Source organism: Macaca fascicularis, chromosome 19, assembly GCF_037993035.2.
Source record: "Macaca fascicularis isolate 582-1 chromosome 19, T2T-MFA8v1.1".
In the NCBI taxonomy this organism is placed as follows: Eukaryota; Metazoa; Chordata; class Mammalia; order Primates; family Cercopithecidae; genus Macaca; species Macaca fascicularis.
Window position 1 is genome coordinate 56,422,982 of NC_088393.1, and position 13,985 is coordinate 56,436,966.

Consider the following 13,985-nt stretch of genomic DNA (forward strand, 5'->3'; position numbering starts at 1 on the left):
AATCCCAGCACTTTGGGAGGACGAAGAGGGCGGATTGCCTGAGGTCAGGAGTTCGAGACCAGCCTGACCAACATGGTGCAACCCCATCACTACTAAAAATACAAAAATTAGTCGGTTGTGGTGGCAGGCGCCTGTAATCCCAGCTACTCGGGAGACTGAGGCATAATCGCTTGAACCTGGGAGGTGGAGGTTGCAGTGAGCTGAGACCAGGACATTGCACTCCAGCCTGGGCAACGAGAGCAAAACTCTATCTCAAAAATAAAAAATAAAACATAAATAAATAAATAAATAAAATTTAAATCCAAATAGCCATATGTGGCAAGCTAGTGGTTGCCATAGAGGACAGCACTAGAAAATTCCATCTTTACAGTGAGGCACAAGGGAGAGGCAGCTCCCAGGGCTCTGGCCAGCTCAGCGGCCAAACGTGGGCTCACCCTACCGCTGCGGTCAAGCAACGCCGCAGGGGGAGAAAGGAAATGCACGTCCTAAAAGGAAATAGAGAAACACAGCTTCTCCTACCAGCCAGTTCTTGGTGCCCATTCCATGAGAGATGTCCAATTTTTCACTCACTCAGGGGCAAAAAAGGAAATATCGAGGCCCCTTGCCCTAATGTAAGCATTATTTTTTATTTCTTTTGGATCAATTAAAATATGGATGAATTCACACTCACACATTCCAAACTAACAGTACACACTGTTCTCATCTTGCCTCTTTCCATGGAGAATGCCCTTTTGGCATCTTTTCTGTGTTAATGGAATCCTACTTCTCAGCTCCAGTGTCTGGGCCATGCAAGGCCTCCGTTGGACCAGTCTGAATTTACTCATTTGGCCACTTCTTTTCTTTTCTTTTGAGATGCCATCTCACTCTGTCACCCAGGCTGGAGTGCAGTGGTGTGATCTCAGCTCACTGCAACCTCCACCTCCCGGGTTCAAGCAGTTCTCCTACCTCAGCCTCCCAACTAGCTGGAACTACAGGCGCACGCAACCACACCCAGCTAGTTTTTAAATTTTTAATAGAGATTGGGTTTCACCATGTTGGCCAGTCTGGTCTTGAACTTCTGACCTCAGGTGATCCGCCCACCTCAGCCTCCCAAAGTGTTCTTGGGATTACAGGCGTGAGCCACCATGCCCGGCCCACTTCTTTTCTTTTCAACTTCTTTTTTAAAAAAATTTTAATTGTATTTTTTTTGTACAGATGGTCTCACTATGTTGCCCAGGATGGTCTGAAACTCCTGGCCTCAAGCAATCCTTCCACCTTGGCCTCCCAAAGTGATGGGATGACAGGTTTGAGTGACCACACTAGACCTGAACTTCTTTTGTTAAATTATATTCCTAAATATTTTATTTTATTTTTATTTCTATTTTTTTGCCGGTCTCAAACTCCTGAACTCAAGGGATCTGCTGGCCTCAGCCTCCCAAAGTGCTGGGATTATAGGCATATGAGCCACCACAACCGGCCTGGAATTCTTTTAATTTCATTTTAATTGTTCATTGCTAGTATACAGGAATATAATTTATTTTGTATATATATATTTTTTTGAGATGGAGTCTTGCTCTGTCGCCCAGGCTGGAGTGCAGTGGCTGGATCTCAGCTCACTGCAAGCTTCGCCTCCCAGGTTTACGCCATTCTCCTGCCTCAGCCTCCCAAGTAGCTGGGACTACAGGTGCCCGTCACCTCGCCCGGCTAGTTTTTTGTATTTTTTAGTAGAGACGGGGTTTCACCGTGTTAGCCAGGATGGTCTCGATCTCCTGACCTCATGATCCGCCCGTCTCGGCCTCCGAAAGTGCTGGGATTACAGGCTTGAGCCACCACGTCCGGCCCCTTGTTGAACTTCTATTAGCCGTAATAATTTTTATTGTGGATCTTTTGGGATTTTCTATATACAATTCTATTAATTTGCTAGGGCAGCCATAACAAAATACCATAGACTGAGTGGCTTACACAACAGAAATGTATCACTCCGCTATTGTAGAGGCTAGGTCAAAATCAAGGTGTCAGCAGCGATGGCTCCTTTCGAGGGCTGTGGGAGGACCTGTTCCAGACCTTCCTCCTCGGCTTGTAAAAAGCTGCCTTCTTCCTCTGTCTCTTCACCTTGTCTTCCCTTTAAGTGTCCATTCAGCCACTTCTTTTTTTGTTTTGTTTTGGAGACGGAGTCTAGCTCTGTTGCCCAGGCACCATCTCAGCTCACTGCAAACTCCTCCTCCCAGGTTTAAACAGTTCTCCTGCCTCAGCCTCCCGAGTAACTGAGATTACAGGCACGTGCCACCGCACCCGGTAATTTTTGTATTTTTAGTAGAGATGGGGTTTTGCCATGTTGGCCATGCTGGTCATGAACTTCTGACCTCAGGTGGTCCATCCTAGGTTCAGCAATTCTCCTGCCTCAGCCTCCCGAGTAGCTGAGATGATAGGCACCCGCCACCACACCGGGCTAATTTTTGTATTTTTAGTAGAGATAGGGTTTTTCCATGTTGGCCAAGCTGGTCATGAACTCCTGACCTCAGGAGATTCGCCCCCGGCAGCCTCCCAAAGTGCTGGGATTAGAAGCGTAAGCCACCACGCCCAGCTGTTCAGCCATTTCTTATTAAGCACCTAGTGTGTGCTAGGCACTGTTCCAGATCCTGTGGATACACTGGTGAATCAGACAGGCAAAGTCCCTGCCTCATAGAGCTTAAATTCCAGTGAAAGGAGACACACAATGCACGGAATAAATAAGAACATTCTATAGTGCATTCCAAGGGGATACATGCTATGGGTAAAAATAGGGCAGGGTGAATGCATTTGGGAAACTGGGGCGGGCGGCTGGAGGTTGCAGTATCAAATAGGGTGCTCAGGAAGGTGTCTTTGGAGCAAACACCTGATGGAGGTTGTAACTGCCCAGTGGGTTCACCTTGCCTGCTGCCTAGACAGAGGCGATTTATCAAGACAGGGGGGATTGCAATAGAGAAAGAGTAATTCACGCAGAGCCGGCTGTGCGGGAGACTCCGTTTTATTATTACTCAAATCAGTCTCCCTGAGCATTTGGGGATCAGAGTTTTGAAAAGATCATTTGGTGGGCAGGGGCTTGGGAAGTGGGGAGTGCCGACTGGTCAGGTTGGAGATGGAATCACAGGGCATCAGAGTGAGGTTTTCTTGCTGTTTTCTGTTCCTGGGTGGGACGGTAGAACTGGTTGAGCCAGATGACCAGTCTGATCAAGTGTAGGGTCTGTAGAATATCTCAAGCACTCATCTTAGGTTTTACAATAGTGATGTTATCCCCAGGAGAAGGCTGAGGAGCCAGAGGCTGCGTGACCCCTAAATGTAATGTCTAATCTTGTAGCTAATTTGTTACTCCTGCAAAGATAGACTGGTCCTCAGGCAAGAAGGGGTCTTTTCAGGAAAGGGCTATTACCGATTTTGTTTCAGAGTCAACCCATGAACGAAATTCCTTCCCAAAGTTAGTTCGGCCTATGCCCAGGAATAAGCACGGACAGCTTAAGGGTTAGAAGCAAGATGGAGTTGGTTAGGTCTGATTTCTTTCACTGTCATTCATAATTTTGCAAAGGAGGTTTCAAGGTAAGACAGTGAGTCAGGCAGCTACCTGGGAGAAGGATGTTCCAGCAGGCAGAACAGTCAGTGCAAAGGCCCTGGGGCGGGAGCAAGCTGGAGAGGTCCAAGTGCATCTCCCAGGCCAGAGTGAGGGGGGCTTGGGAGATGAGGGCAGACGGGTAAGGAGGGATGGGGGGTGTCAGGTGCCACAGGGCCTCGAAAGTCAAGGTGATCCAAGTCACTCTGAGTGACGAGGGGAGCCAACGGAGGGTGGTGAGCTGAAAAGGGACAGAGCTGACTCAAATGTTAAGATCCCTCTGATGACAGAGTAAGAACAAACAAGAAAGAAAGGACGGATGCAGGGAATTTTAATTTTTCCCAAACCTACACCCGAACAAAGGCTGTAGGAAATGGCTGAGGTCTTTTAGTTTTGTTTTTGAGACAGGGTCTCCCTCTGTCACCCAGGTTGGAATGCATGGCACAATCATAGCTCACTGTAACCTCAACCTCCTGCCCTCAAGCAATCCTCCCACCTCAGCCTCCCAAGTAGTTGAGACGACAGGCGTGTACCACCAAACCTGGCTAATTTTTAAAGTTTTTGTAGAAACAGGGTCTCCCTTTGTTGTCCAAGCTGGTCTTGAACTCCTAGACTCAAGCAGTCCTCCTGCCTCAGCCTCCCAAAGTGCTGGGATGACAGGCATGAGCCAGGGCCCCTGGAATGGCTGAGTTTAAATAGATATTTAGGGACCATGAGGGCGTGGTGGGGTGGATGTGAGAGGGGAGGGAGACAGTATATCCCAGAACAACTGAGCAAACAATTGAAAGTGAATGCTGTTAGAGCTCCTCTTTCTGAAATCTCTCAAATATTTCCACCACTGGGAACCTTGACTTTTAGCTTTCTCCAAAATTCAACTGGAGTCTCTCCTTCCACTCCCCATTGTCCTCTAAGGACCCCGGAGACACTCCTTCCATCTTATCCCAGTCCCAGCCCCTCCATCCCTCCCCTTCAACCTAACTCTAGAAACTTCTTTCCACTTAAACATCAATAGGGCCGGGCGCGGTGGCTCAAGCCTGTAATCCCAGCACTTTGGGAGGCCGAGATGGGTGGATCACGAGGTCAGGAGATCGAGACCATCCTGGCTAACACGGTGAAACCCCGTCTCTACTAAGAAATACAAAAAATAGCCAGGCGAGGTGGCAGCGCCTGTAGTCCCAGCTACTCGGGAGGCTGAGGCCGGAGAATGGCGTGAACCCGGGAGGCGGAGCTTGCAGTGAGCCGAGATCCGGCCACTGCACTCCAGCCTGGGCGACAGAGCGAGACTCCGTCTCAAAAAAAAAAAAAAAAAAAAACCTCAATAGCAATTCACCTTTCACCCCCAAGGGCATCTTCCTAAACAAAGAGAAACATAGGGAAAAATTACAGTTTGCCTACAAGGCAGAAGTGCCTGCAGGCAGTGGCTGTATTTTTCTCACCTATACTTATGTTTCCAGGTGTCATCTGGGAACTCCCTGTTAGGATCTATATAAAATTAATTCAAACCCCATTCTACAACAGTGGGATGATGAACGTCCTCCCCAGGTTTCTGCTAATTCTCCAGAGCTTCACATTCTCCACCCCGAGTCTTTGCTTCAGCTAGAGAGACATTCAGTTTGGGGAATCCACTTCCTGTGTCTTTCCCCACTTAGCACGTATGGACTAATTCAGTCCTTTTCCCTGATTTCTATGCAACCAACCACACACACACACGGCATTTATATGTGAGCCTGTGAGTGTGTGGACAGGACTTTTCTTAAGGTTTGGGGACACAGGAGGACTTAAATCAACAGACGGGCTCACCACTCAAAACTGGAGGTTAAGTATTCCCTGGAAGATCCTTTGGCTTCTCTTCAACTCAGCATCCAGCCATGCTTTTTTTTTTTTTGAGACGGAGTCTTGCTCTGTCGCCCAGGCTGCAGTGCAATGGCTTGATCTTGGCTTACTGCAACCTCTGCTGCCCGGGTTCCAGCGATTCTCCTGCCTCACCCTCCCAAGTAGCTGGGATTACAGGCGTGCACCACCACACCCAGCGAATTTTTGTGTTTTTAGTAGAGATGGGGTTTCAGCATGGCCAGGCTGGTCATGAACTCCTGGCCTTGTGATCCACCTGTCTCGGCCTCCTAAAGTGCTGGGATTACAGGCATGAGCCACCGCCCTTGGCCCTAGCTTGTCTTATCTTTCTTTATCTTTATCTATTGTCTTTATCTATCTATCTTGGCTTCCCAGAACTGTGCTGTACAATACTTACTTCCATTTAAATTAATGAAATTACATAAAATGTGGCCAGGAGCTAAGGCTCACACCTGTAATCCCAACACTTTGGGAGACCGAAGCGGGCAGATCACCTGAGGTCAGGAGTTCGAGATCAGCCTGGGCAACATGGCAAAACCCTGTCTCTACTCAAAGTACAAAAATTAGCCGGGCATGGTGGTGCACACCTGTAATCCCAGCTGCTTGGGAGGCTGAGGCAGGAGAATCACTTGAGCCCGGGAGGCAGAAGTTGCAGTGAACCAAGATTGTACCACTGCACTCCAGCTGGGTGACAGAGCAAGACTCTGTCTCAAAAAAAAAAAAAAAAAAAAAATTCACCCCTTTGTCACACTGGTCACATTTCAGGTGCTAGAGAGCCATATGTGGCTCTTGGCTGTCATGCTGGACAGCGAAGAGGGAACATTCCATCATCAGAGCATGTTCTTTTGGATAATGCTGGACTCAGGAAGGAGAGGTACCTCCCTCTAAGAGCTAGTCCAATGTCTGCAGTTAAGATGACCAAAATTTTACCCCACAACAAATATCATTAAGTAAATAAATATGAAATTATATATATATATTTTTTCTTTTAGACAGGGTCTCACTCTGTCACCCAGGCTGGAGTACAGTGGTGCAATCTCAGCTCACTGCAACTTCTGCCTCCCCGGTTCAAGCAATTATTCTGCCTCAGCCTCCCGGGTAGCAGGGACTACAGGCGCCCGCCACTGCGCCCGGCCTAATTTTTGTGTTTTTTTTGTTTTTTTTTTTTGAGACGGAGTCTCACTCTGTCACCCAGGCTGGAGTGCAGTGGCCGGATCTCTGCTCACTGCAAGCTCCGCCTCCCAGGTTTACACCATTCTGCCTCAGCCTCCTGAGTAGCTGGGACTACAGGCACCCGCCACCTCGCCCGGCTAGTTTTTTGTATTTTTTTAGTAGAGACGGGGTTTCACCGGGTTAGCCAGGATGGTCTCGATCTCCTGACCTCGTGATCCGCCCATCTCGGCCTCCCAAAGTGCTGGGATTACAGGCTTGAGCCACCGCGCCCGGCCTAATTTTTGTATTTTTAATAGAGATGGGGTTTCGCCATGTTGGCCAGGCTGGTGTGGAACTCCTGACCTCATATGATCCGCCCGCCTCGGCCTCCCAAAGTGCTGGGATTATAGGTGTGAGTCACTGCACCCAGCCAATATGAACTCATATTTTATATAGGATTCTGGGAGTAATTTTTTTGTTCGTTTTTTTGTTTTTAGAGACAGGGTATCCCTCTGTCACCCAGGCTGGGGTGCAGTGGTGTCATCATAGCTCACTGCAGCTTCAGACTCCTGGGCTCAAGGGATCCTCCTGCCTCAGCCTCCTGAGTAACTGGGAATATAGGTGCATCACCACACCTGTCTAATTTTTTTTTTTTTTTTGAGATGGAGTCTTGCTCTGTTGCCCAGACTGGAGTGTAGTGGTTCGATCTTGGCTCACTGCAAGCTCTGCCTCCTGGGTTCACACCATTCTCATGCCTCAGCCTTCCGAATAGCTGGGACTATAGGTGCCCGCCATCGTGCCCGGCTAGTTTTTTTTTGTATTTTTAGTAGAGACAGGGTTTCATCGTGTTAGTCAGGATGGTCTCGATCTCCTTACCTCATGATCCGCCCACCTCGGCCTCCCAAAGTGCTGGGATGACAGGCGTGAGCTACCGCACCCAGCCTAATTTTTTTTTTTTATAGAGGCAGGGTATCACTATGTGGCCCAAGTGTTGGGATTACAGGCATGAACCACCACACCCAGCCTAACTTTTTAAAAAATACACCCCTAGGTTGGGTGTGAAAGCTCACGCCTGTAATCCCAGCATTTTGGGAGGCTGAGGCAGGAGGATTGCTTGAGCCCCAGAGTTTGAGACACCAGCCTGGGAAACGGAGTGAGACCCCATCTCTAAAAATAAAAGAAAAATATACATATACATATTTTAAAAATATATAAAATATACCCCATACATCCTCACCTGTCAGATCATAAGCATTTATCTGATACCACAGAAGAGTTACACAGTATTCCTCTGTGTGGATTCATTTATTCATTCACTCATTTATTCTGCAAATATCTATCAACGCCATCCTACGTGCCAGGAACTATGCCCCAGTCACAGATGAGAATGAGACCAACTGGGACCCTGGGGGTCTTGCAGTCTCATGGGGAAGGTTGAGAACCACCTTCAGAAGGTTCTGAACCACCACAGAAATAAATGTAAAATGACAGCAGTTGTAAATGAGAGTGATAGCAGCATGTGCCATAACAAATGCATCCATGAGAACTAACTCCACAGCCCTGCGCCTCTTCCCACCAAGTCTTAGAAATCAGGGCCTAGGTTGGGCACAGTGGCTCATGCCTGTAATCCCAGCACCTTGGGCGAAACCCACTTTGGGAGGCCAAGGTGGGCCGATAACCTGAGGTCGGGAATTCAAGACCAGCCTGACCAAAATGGAGAAACCCTGTCTCCACTAAAAATACAGAATTAGCTGGCCGTGGTGGTGCATGCCTGCAATCCCAGGTACTCTGGAGGCTGAGACAGGAGAATCGTTTGATCTGGGGAGGTGGAGATTGTGGTAAGCCCAGATGGCACTATTGTGCTCCAGCCTGGGCAGGGCCTAGGCCAGGTGTGGTGGCTCACGCCTGTAATCCCAGCATTTTGGGAGGCCGAGGCGGGTGTATCAACTGAGGTCAGGAGTTCAAGACCAGCCTGGCCAACATGGCCAAACCCTATCTCTACTAAAAATAGAAAAATAGCCATGTGTGGTGGTGCATGGCTATAATCCCAGCTACTTGGGTGGCTGAGGCAGGAGAATCGCTTGAACCTGGGAGGTGGAGGTTGCAGTGAGCCGAGATCACACCTCTGCATTCCAGCCTGGGGGACAAGAGCGAAACTGTCTCAAGAAAAAAAAGAAAGAAAGAAAGAAATCAGGGCCTAGTGGGAGAACCCAAGCAAGTTAAGGTATTTGTCTGGGTCTGTGTTTTCCCATCTGAAAATAATGGTTATCTCCCTACAGGCTCACACCTGTAGTCCCAGCACTTTGGGTGGCCAAGGCGGGAGGCTCACTTGAGCCCAGGAGTTAGAGCCCAGCCTGGGCAACATGGAGAAACCCTGTCTCTACAAAAAATACAAAAATTAGACAGGTGTGGTGATGTGTGCCTGTAGTCCCAGCTACTCAGGAGGCTGAGGCAGGAGGATCAGTTGAACCCAAGAGGTCAAGGCTGCAGTGAGCTATGATGGTGCCACTGCATTTCAGCTTGGGCAACATAGTGAGACCTTATCTCAGGAAAAAAAAAAAAAGAGTTCTTAGACTAGATAGAACAATGCCTGGCACAATATAAGCAATCATTCACTCGCATTATTATTTTTTTCCTCATTTCTCCTTCTAAGCCTCGATCCTCCTCCTTATTTGTTTTGAGATGGCATCTATCTCTGTCACCCAGGCTGGAGTGCAGTGGCTCGATCTTGGCTCACTGCAACCTCTGCCTCCCAGGTTCAAGTAATTCTCCTGCCTCAACCTCCTGAGTAGCTGGGATTACAGGTGCCCGCCACTACACCTGGCTAATTTTTGTATTTTCAGTAGAGATGGGGTTTCACCATGTTGGCCAGGCTGGTCTGGAACTCCTGAGTTCACAGGTGATCCACCTGCCTTGGCTTCCCAAATTGCTGGGATTATAGCCATGAGCTACCATGGCTGGTCTCAATCCTCTTTTTTAAAATGCAAGAGTAAATGCACTCCTTTGGAGGACTACAGTGAGGACTAAAAGAGTAACTATTTCATTCTGTTCTGGCCGCCTGCCATGGCTCATGCCTGTAATCCCAGCACTTTGGGAGGCCGAGATGGGCGGATCACGAGGACAGGGGTTCAAGACCAGCCTGGCCAACATGATGAAACCCTGTCTCTACTAAAAAGGCAAAAAGTAGCTGGGCATGGTAGTGGGCGCTTGTAATCCCAGCTACTTGGAGGCTGAGGCAGGAGAATCGGGTGAATCTGGGAGTTGGGGCTTGCAGTGAACCAAGATCATGCCACTGCACTCCAGCCTGGGCAACAGAGTGAGACTCTGTCTCAAAAAAAAAAAAAAAAAAAAAAGTCACAGCTAACACCTCCTTTGCCTGAGGTACTATCTAACCTTTGCCTATAGTCCCTGCTCCTGGGGAGGCTGAGATAGGAGGATCGCTTGAGCCCAGGATTTCTGGTCCAGTCTGGACAACAGAGCAAGACCCTGACTCTTAAAAACATACTTTTGCAACAACTCTGAAGGGAGATATTGCTGCCACGCCCATTTTACTGATGTTGAAACTGAGGTACAGAGAAGTGCAATGATTGGCTCAAGAGCTCAGGGCCAGTTAGGATTTGGAGCAGTTGGAGGTTAGAGGTGAGGAGGTTCCAGGCCTGGCAGCGAGGGCATCTAGGTGGGACTGACCCTGCCCTCCATTCCCCCTCCCTCCAGGAAGCTGGATGCCTTCATCTACGACGCTGCGGTGCTCAACTACATGGCCCGCAAGGATGAGGGCTGCAAGCTTGTCACCATCGGCTCCGGCAAGGTCTTCGCCACGACAGGCTATGGCATCGCCCTGCACAAGGGCTCCCGCTGGAAGCGGCCCATCGACCTGGCGCTGCTGCAGTTCCTGGGGGATGGTGCGGCTGCGCGCAGGGATTTCCACAGCGGAGAGGGGGAGGGCGAGGCCCCTGGGTTCTGGGGAAGAAAGGGACAAAGGCCGGGACACCAGGGTCTGAGGGAGGAAGGGGCTGAGGGCCTACACTCCCACATCACAGACGAGGGTCCTCTGAGGGTACTCATAGCAAGTGACTTTTGACCGCCCCTCCCCAGATGAGATCGAGATGCTGGAGCGGCTGTGGCTCTCCGGGATCTGCCACAATGACAAAATCGAGGTGATGAGCAGCAAGCTGGACATCGACAACATGGCGGGCGTCTTCTACATGCTCCTGGTGGCCATGGGCCTGTCCCTGCTGGTCTTCGCCTGGGAGCACCTGGTGTACTGGCGCCTGCGGCATTGCCTGGGGCCCACCCACCGCATGGACTTCCTGCTGGCCTTCTCCAGGGTACGGGGCAGAGAGGGAGGCAAAGAAGGGGAGATGGCGGGGGCAGGGGACAAAGGTAAAGCCGGGCAGAGACATGGAGATGTGGGTCGAGATGTGGATAGTGGGGAAGAGAGCGGGAGACGCAGGCTGGGAAATGGAGAGGAGGGAGGGACTGAGGGGAGGCAGGTAGGCCTCCTGGGCACCCCGCGCTGACCCCCATCCTGTCCCCGAACCCGCAGGGCATGTACAGCTGCTGCAGCGCCGAGGCCGCCCCGCCGCCCGCCAAGCCCCCGCCGCCGCCGCAGCCCCTGCCCAGCCCCGCGTACCCCGCACCGCGGCCGGCGCCCGGGCCCGCACCTTTCGTGCCCCGCGAGCGCGCCGCAGTGGACCGCTGGCGCCGGACCAAGGGCGCGGGGCCGCCGGGGGGCGCGGGCCTGGCCGACGGCTTCCACCGCTACTACGGCCCCATCGAGCCGCAGGGCCTGGGCCTGGGCCTGGGCGAGGCGCGTGCGGCACCGCGGGGCGCAGCCGGGCGCCCGCTGTCCCCGCCGGCCGCTCAGCCCCCGCAGAAGCCGCCGCCCTCCTACTTCGCCATCGTACGCGACAAGGAGCCGGCCGAGCCCCCCGCCGGCGCCTTCCCCGGCTTCCCGTCGCCGCCCGCGCCCCCCGCCGCCGCGGCCACCGCCGTCGGGCCGCCACTCTGCCGCCTGGCCTTCGAGGACGAGAGCCCGCCGGCGCCCGCGCGGTGGCCGCGATCGGACCCCGAGAGCCAACCCCTGCTGGGGCCGGGCGCGGGCGGCGCGGGAGGCGCGGGAGGCGCGGGCGGAGGAGCCCCGGCCGCTCCACCCCCGTGCCGGGCCGCGCCGCCCCCCTGCCCTTACCTCGACCTCGAGCCGTCGCCGTCGGACTCGGAGGACTCGGAGAGCCTGGGCGGCGCGTCGCTGGGCGGCCTGGAGCCCTGGTGGTTCGCCGACTTCCCCTACCCGTACGCCGAGCGCCTCGGGCCGCCGCCCGGCCGCTACTGGTCGGTCGACAAGCTCGGGGGCTGGCGCGCCGGGAGCTGGGACTACCTGCCCCCGCGCAGCGGTCCGGCCGCCTGGCACTGTCGCCACTGCGCCAGCCTGGAGCTGCTGCCGCCGCCGCGCCATCTCAGCTGCTCGCACGATGGCCTGGACGGCGGCTGGTGGGCGCCGCCGCCTCCACCCTGGGCCGCCGGGCCTCCGCCCCGACGCCGTGCCCGCTGCGGGTGCCCGCGGTCACACCCGCACCGCCCGCGGGCCTCGCACCGCACACCCGCCGCTGCTGCGCCCCACCACCACCGGCACCGGCGCGCCGCTGGGGGCTGGGACCTCCCGCCGCCCGCGCCCACCTCGCGCTCGCTTGAGGACCTCAGCTCGTGCCCTCGCGCCGCCCCTGCGCGCAGGCTTACCGGGCCCTCCCGCCACGCTCGCAGGTGCCCTCACGCCGCGCACTGGGGGCCGCCGCTGCCCACAGCTTCCCACCGGAGACACCGGGGCGGGGACCTGGGCACCCGCAGGGGCTCTGCACACTTCTCCAGCCTCGAGTCCGAGGTATGACGCGGCCCCGGGGGCCCCACCGCCCCCTTGGTCAGCGCAGGCCACGGCCCGAGGGGGCGCCCGCAGTGAACAGGACCCGCGTGGGTTGGGAAGGAAAGCAGTGGAACTGGCTGGACCCCGCCTGGAGCAGCGTCCTGCGCCCCCTGGTTCTGGAGGAACCGCAAGCCGGAGAGGATTTGGTCCCCCCAATTATCACCCAGGCTGAGAGCGAGGGGGCGGGGGCCTTGGAGCCCACCGGACTTTTTTTTAAACCCGACAAGGGCTTTTTAACGTCACCAGATGGGGCGGGAGGTGGGGGGGTCACGCCACTCCCGCGTCCCACCTCCACGCCCGGGGCCGTGGCCCCCACATCACTGTGCAGCTCCCCGGCCCCAGCCACGCCTCCGGGGAAGCCCGTTTTTAACCTTTCATTCATTGGGACTCCAAACTGTGAGACGCGTTCGCCAAACTGTGACCCCAGACCTTGGCCCCGCCACACAGAAACCCCTGACCCAGACTGTGACATCCGACTCCTAAAATGGTCATCCGACTCCAGACTGTGACCCCTGACCCCAAACTGTGACCCGAACCCCAGACTGTGCCCCGACCAGACTGTGACCCTTGACATCAAACCGTGACACCCCCTCCTCCTCTTCCATCCTCGGTCGCTTTTCCCTACTCTGACCTAGGACACGTCCCCAACGGAAGCCCCGCCTTCCCTTGCACCGCGATGAACCCAACCTCCCTGAAGCCAAAACTTCCCACCCTGCCGCACCTCCCGACACCCCACTTGTCACCAACCACATCCTCTCCAAATCCAACCCTTATTTGCGACCCTTCAGTGATGACCCAGCAGTCCTCCAAAAAAACCTCCTCTTCCCAGATCTCCAGCCGGGTCTGGGGCTGGGTTGCGGAGGGGAGGGTCTGGGAGTCCACACTTCTCCACCAACCTCCCTTCCCACTCTCTTATTCCACATTGCAGTGTTTGGAATAAACCATGTTTTTATGCCTCCTCAGTCCAAGCCTAAGCTCCGTGTCTGTTAGCCCCCCTCAACTTCTCTGGAGGAAACAGAAACACAAAAGTCCCACAGGGGAAGAGGACACAGAATTAGAGAGAGAACAGAGGCTCTGAAAGGAGGTGGGTGGGGAGACAAAGACCAAGAAAGAGGAGGTGGGAAGAGACCCTGAAAAGAGAGAAATCCAGAGGGTACTGGGGCAGACAGAGACCCCAAGAGAGTGGTGAGATAGATCCGGGAGACAAAACATATTAGGATCAAAAGTATGGTTTTATTTCCTATGGCTATAGGCACCAAGGCTTGCTAGATTCTTAATATCCTGTTCATGCAAGCTAGGAGAGTGTCTGACATATCCCAGCCAATCCGCATTATCTTGAATGCTGTTAATCTCACCAATGAGAATCTATTTCTAACATTTCATTATGTCAATTAGCCAAACCGCTGGTGCTGATGCGCGATAAAGAGAGACGAAGCACTTGTAATAGCTGCCTCCAGAGGGTGGACTTTCTGATTAAGTGCTCGCTGACCAGAGCTGCAATGT

The 13,985-nt window shown here is 53.4% G+C and overlaps 1 protein-coding gene across 4 annotated transcripts in view; it reads left to right on the forward strand.

The window, feature by feature from the left end:
- The window catches only part of GRIN2D (glutamate ionotropic receptor NMDA type subunit 2D), a 57,506-nt gene extending 44,062 nt beyond the window's left edge, over positions 1-13,444 (forward strand). For 3 of the 4 annotated variants that reach the window (XM_045380861.2, XM_074024064.1, XM_065534713.2), the window contains 3 exons: positions 10,280-10,467; positions 10,661-10,893; positions 11,112-13,444. In XM_045380861.2, coding sequence (XP_045236796.1) covers positions 10,280-10,467; positions 10,661-10,893; positions 11,112-12,449 — 1,759 coding nt within the window. In that variant the 3' untranslated portion in view covers positions 12,450-13,444. Of the gene's footprint in view, positions 1-10,279; positions 10,468-10,660; positions 10,894-11,111 lie in introns of those variants that run through there. The other variant, XR_012427812.1, reaches the window with a different exon arrangement.
- Positions 13,445-13,985: the final 541 nt, after the last annotated feature.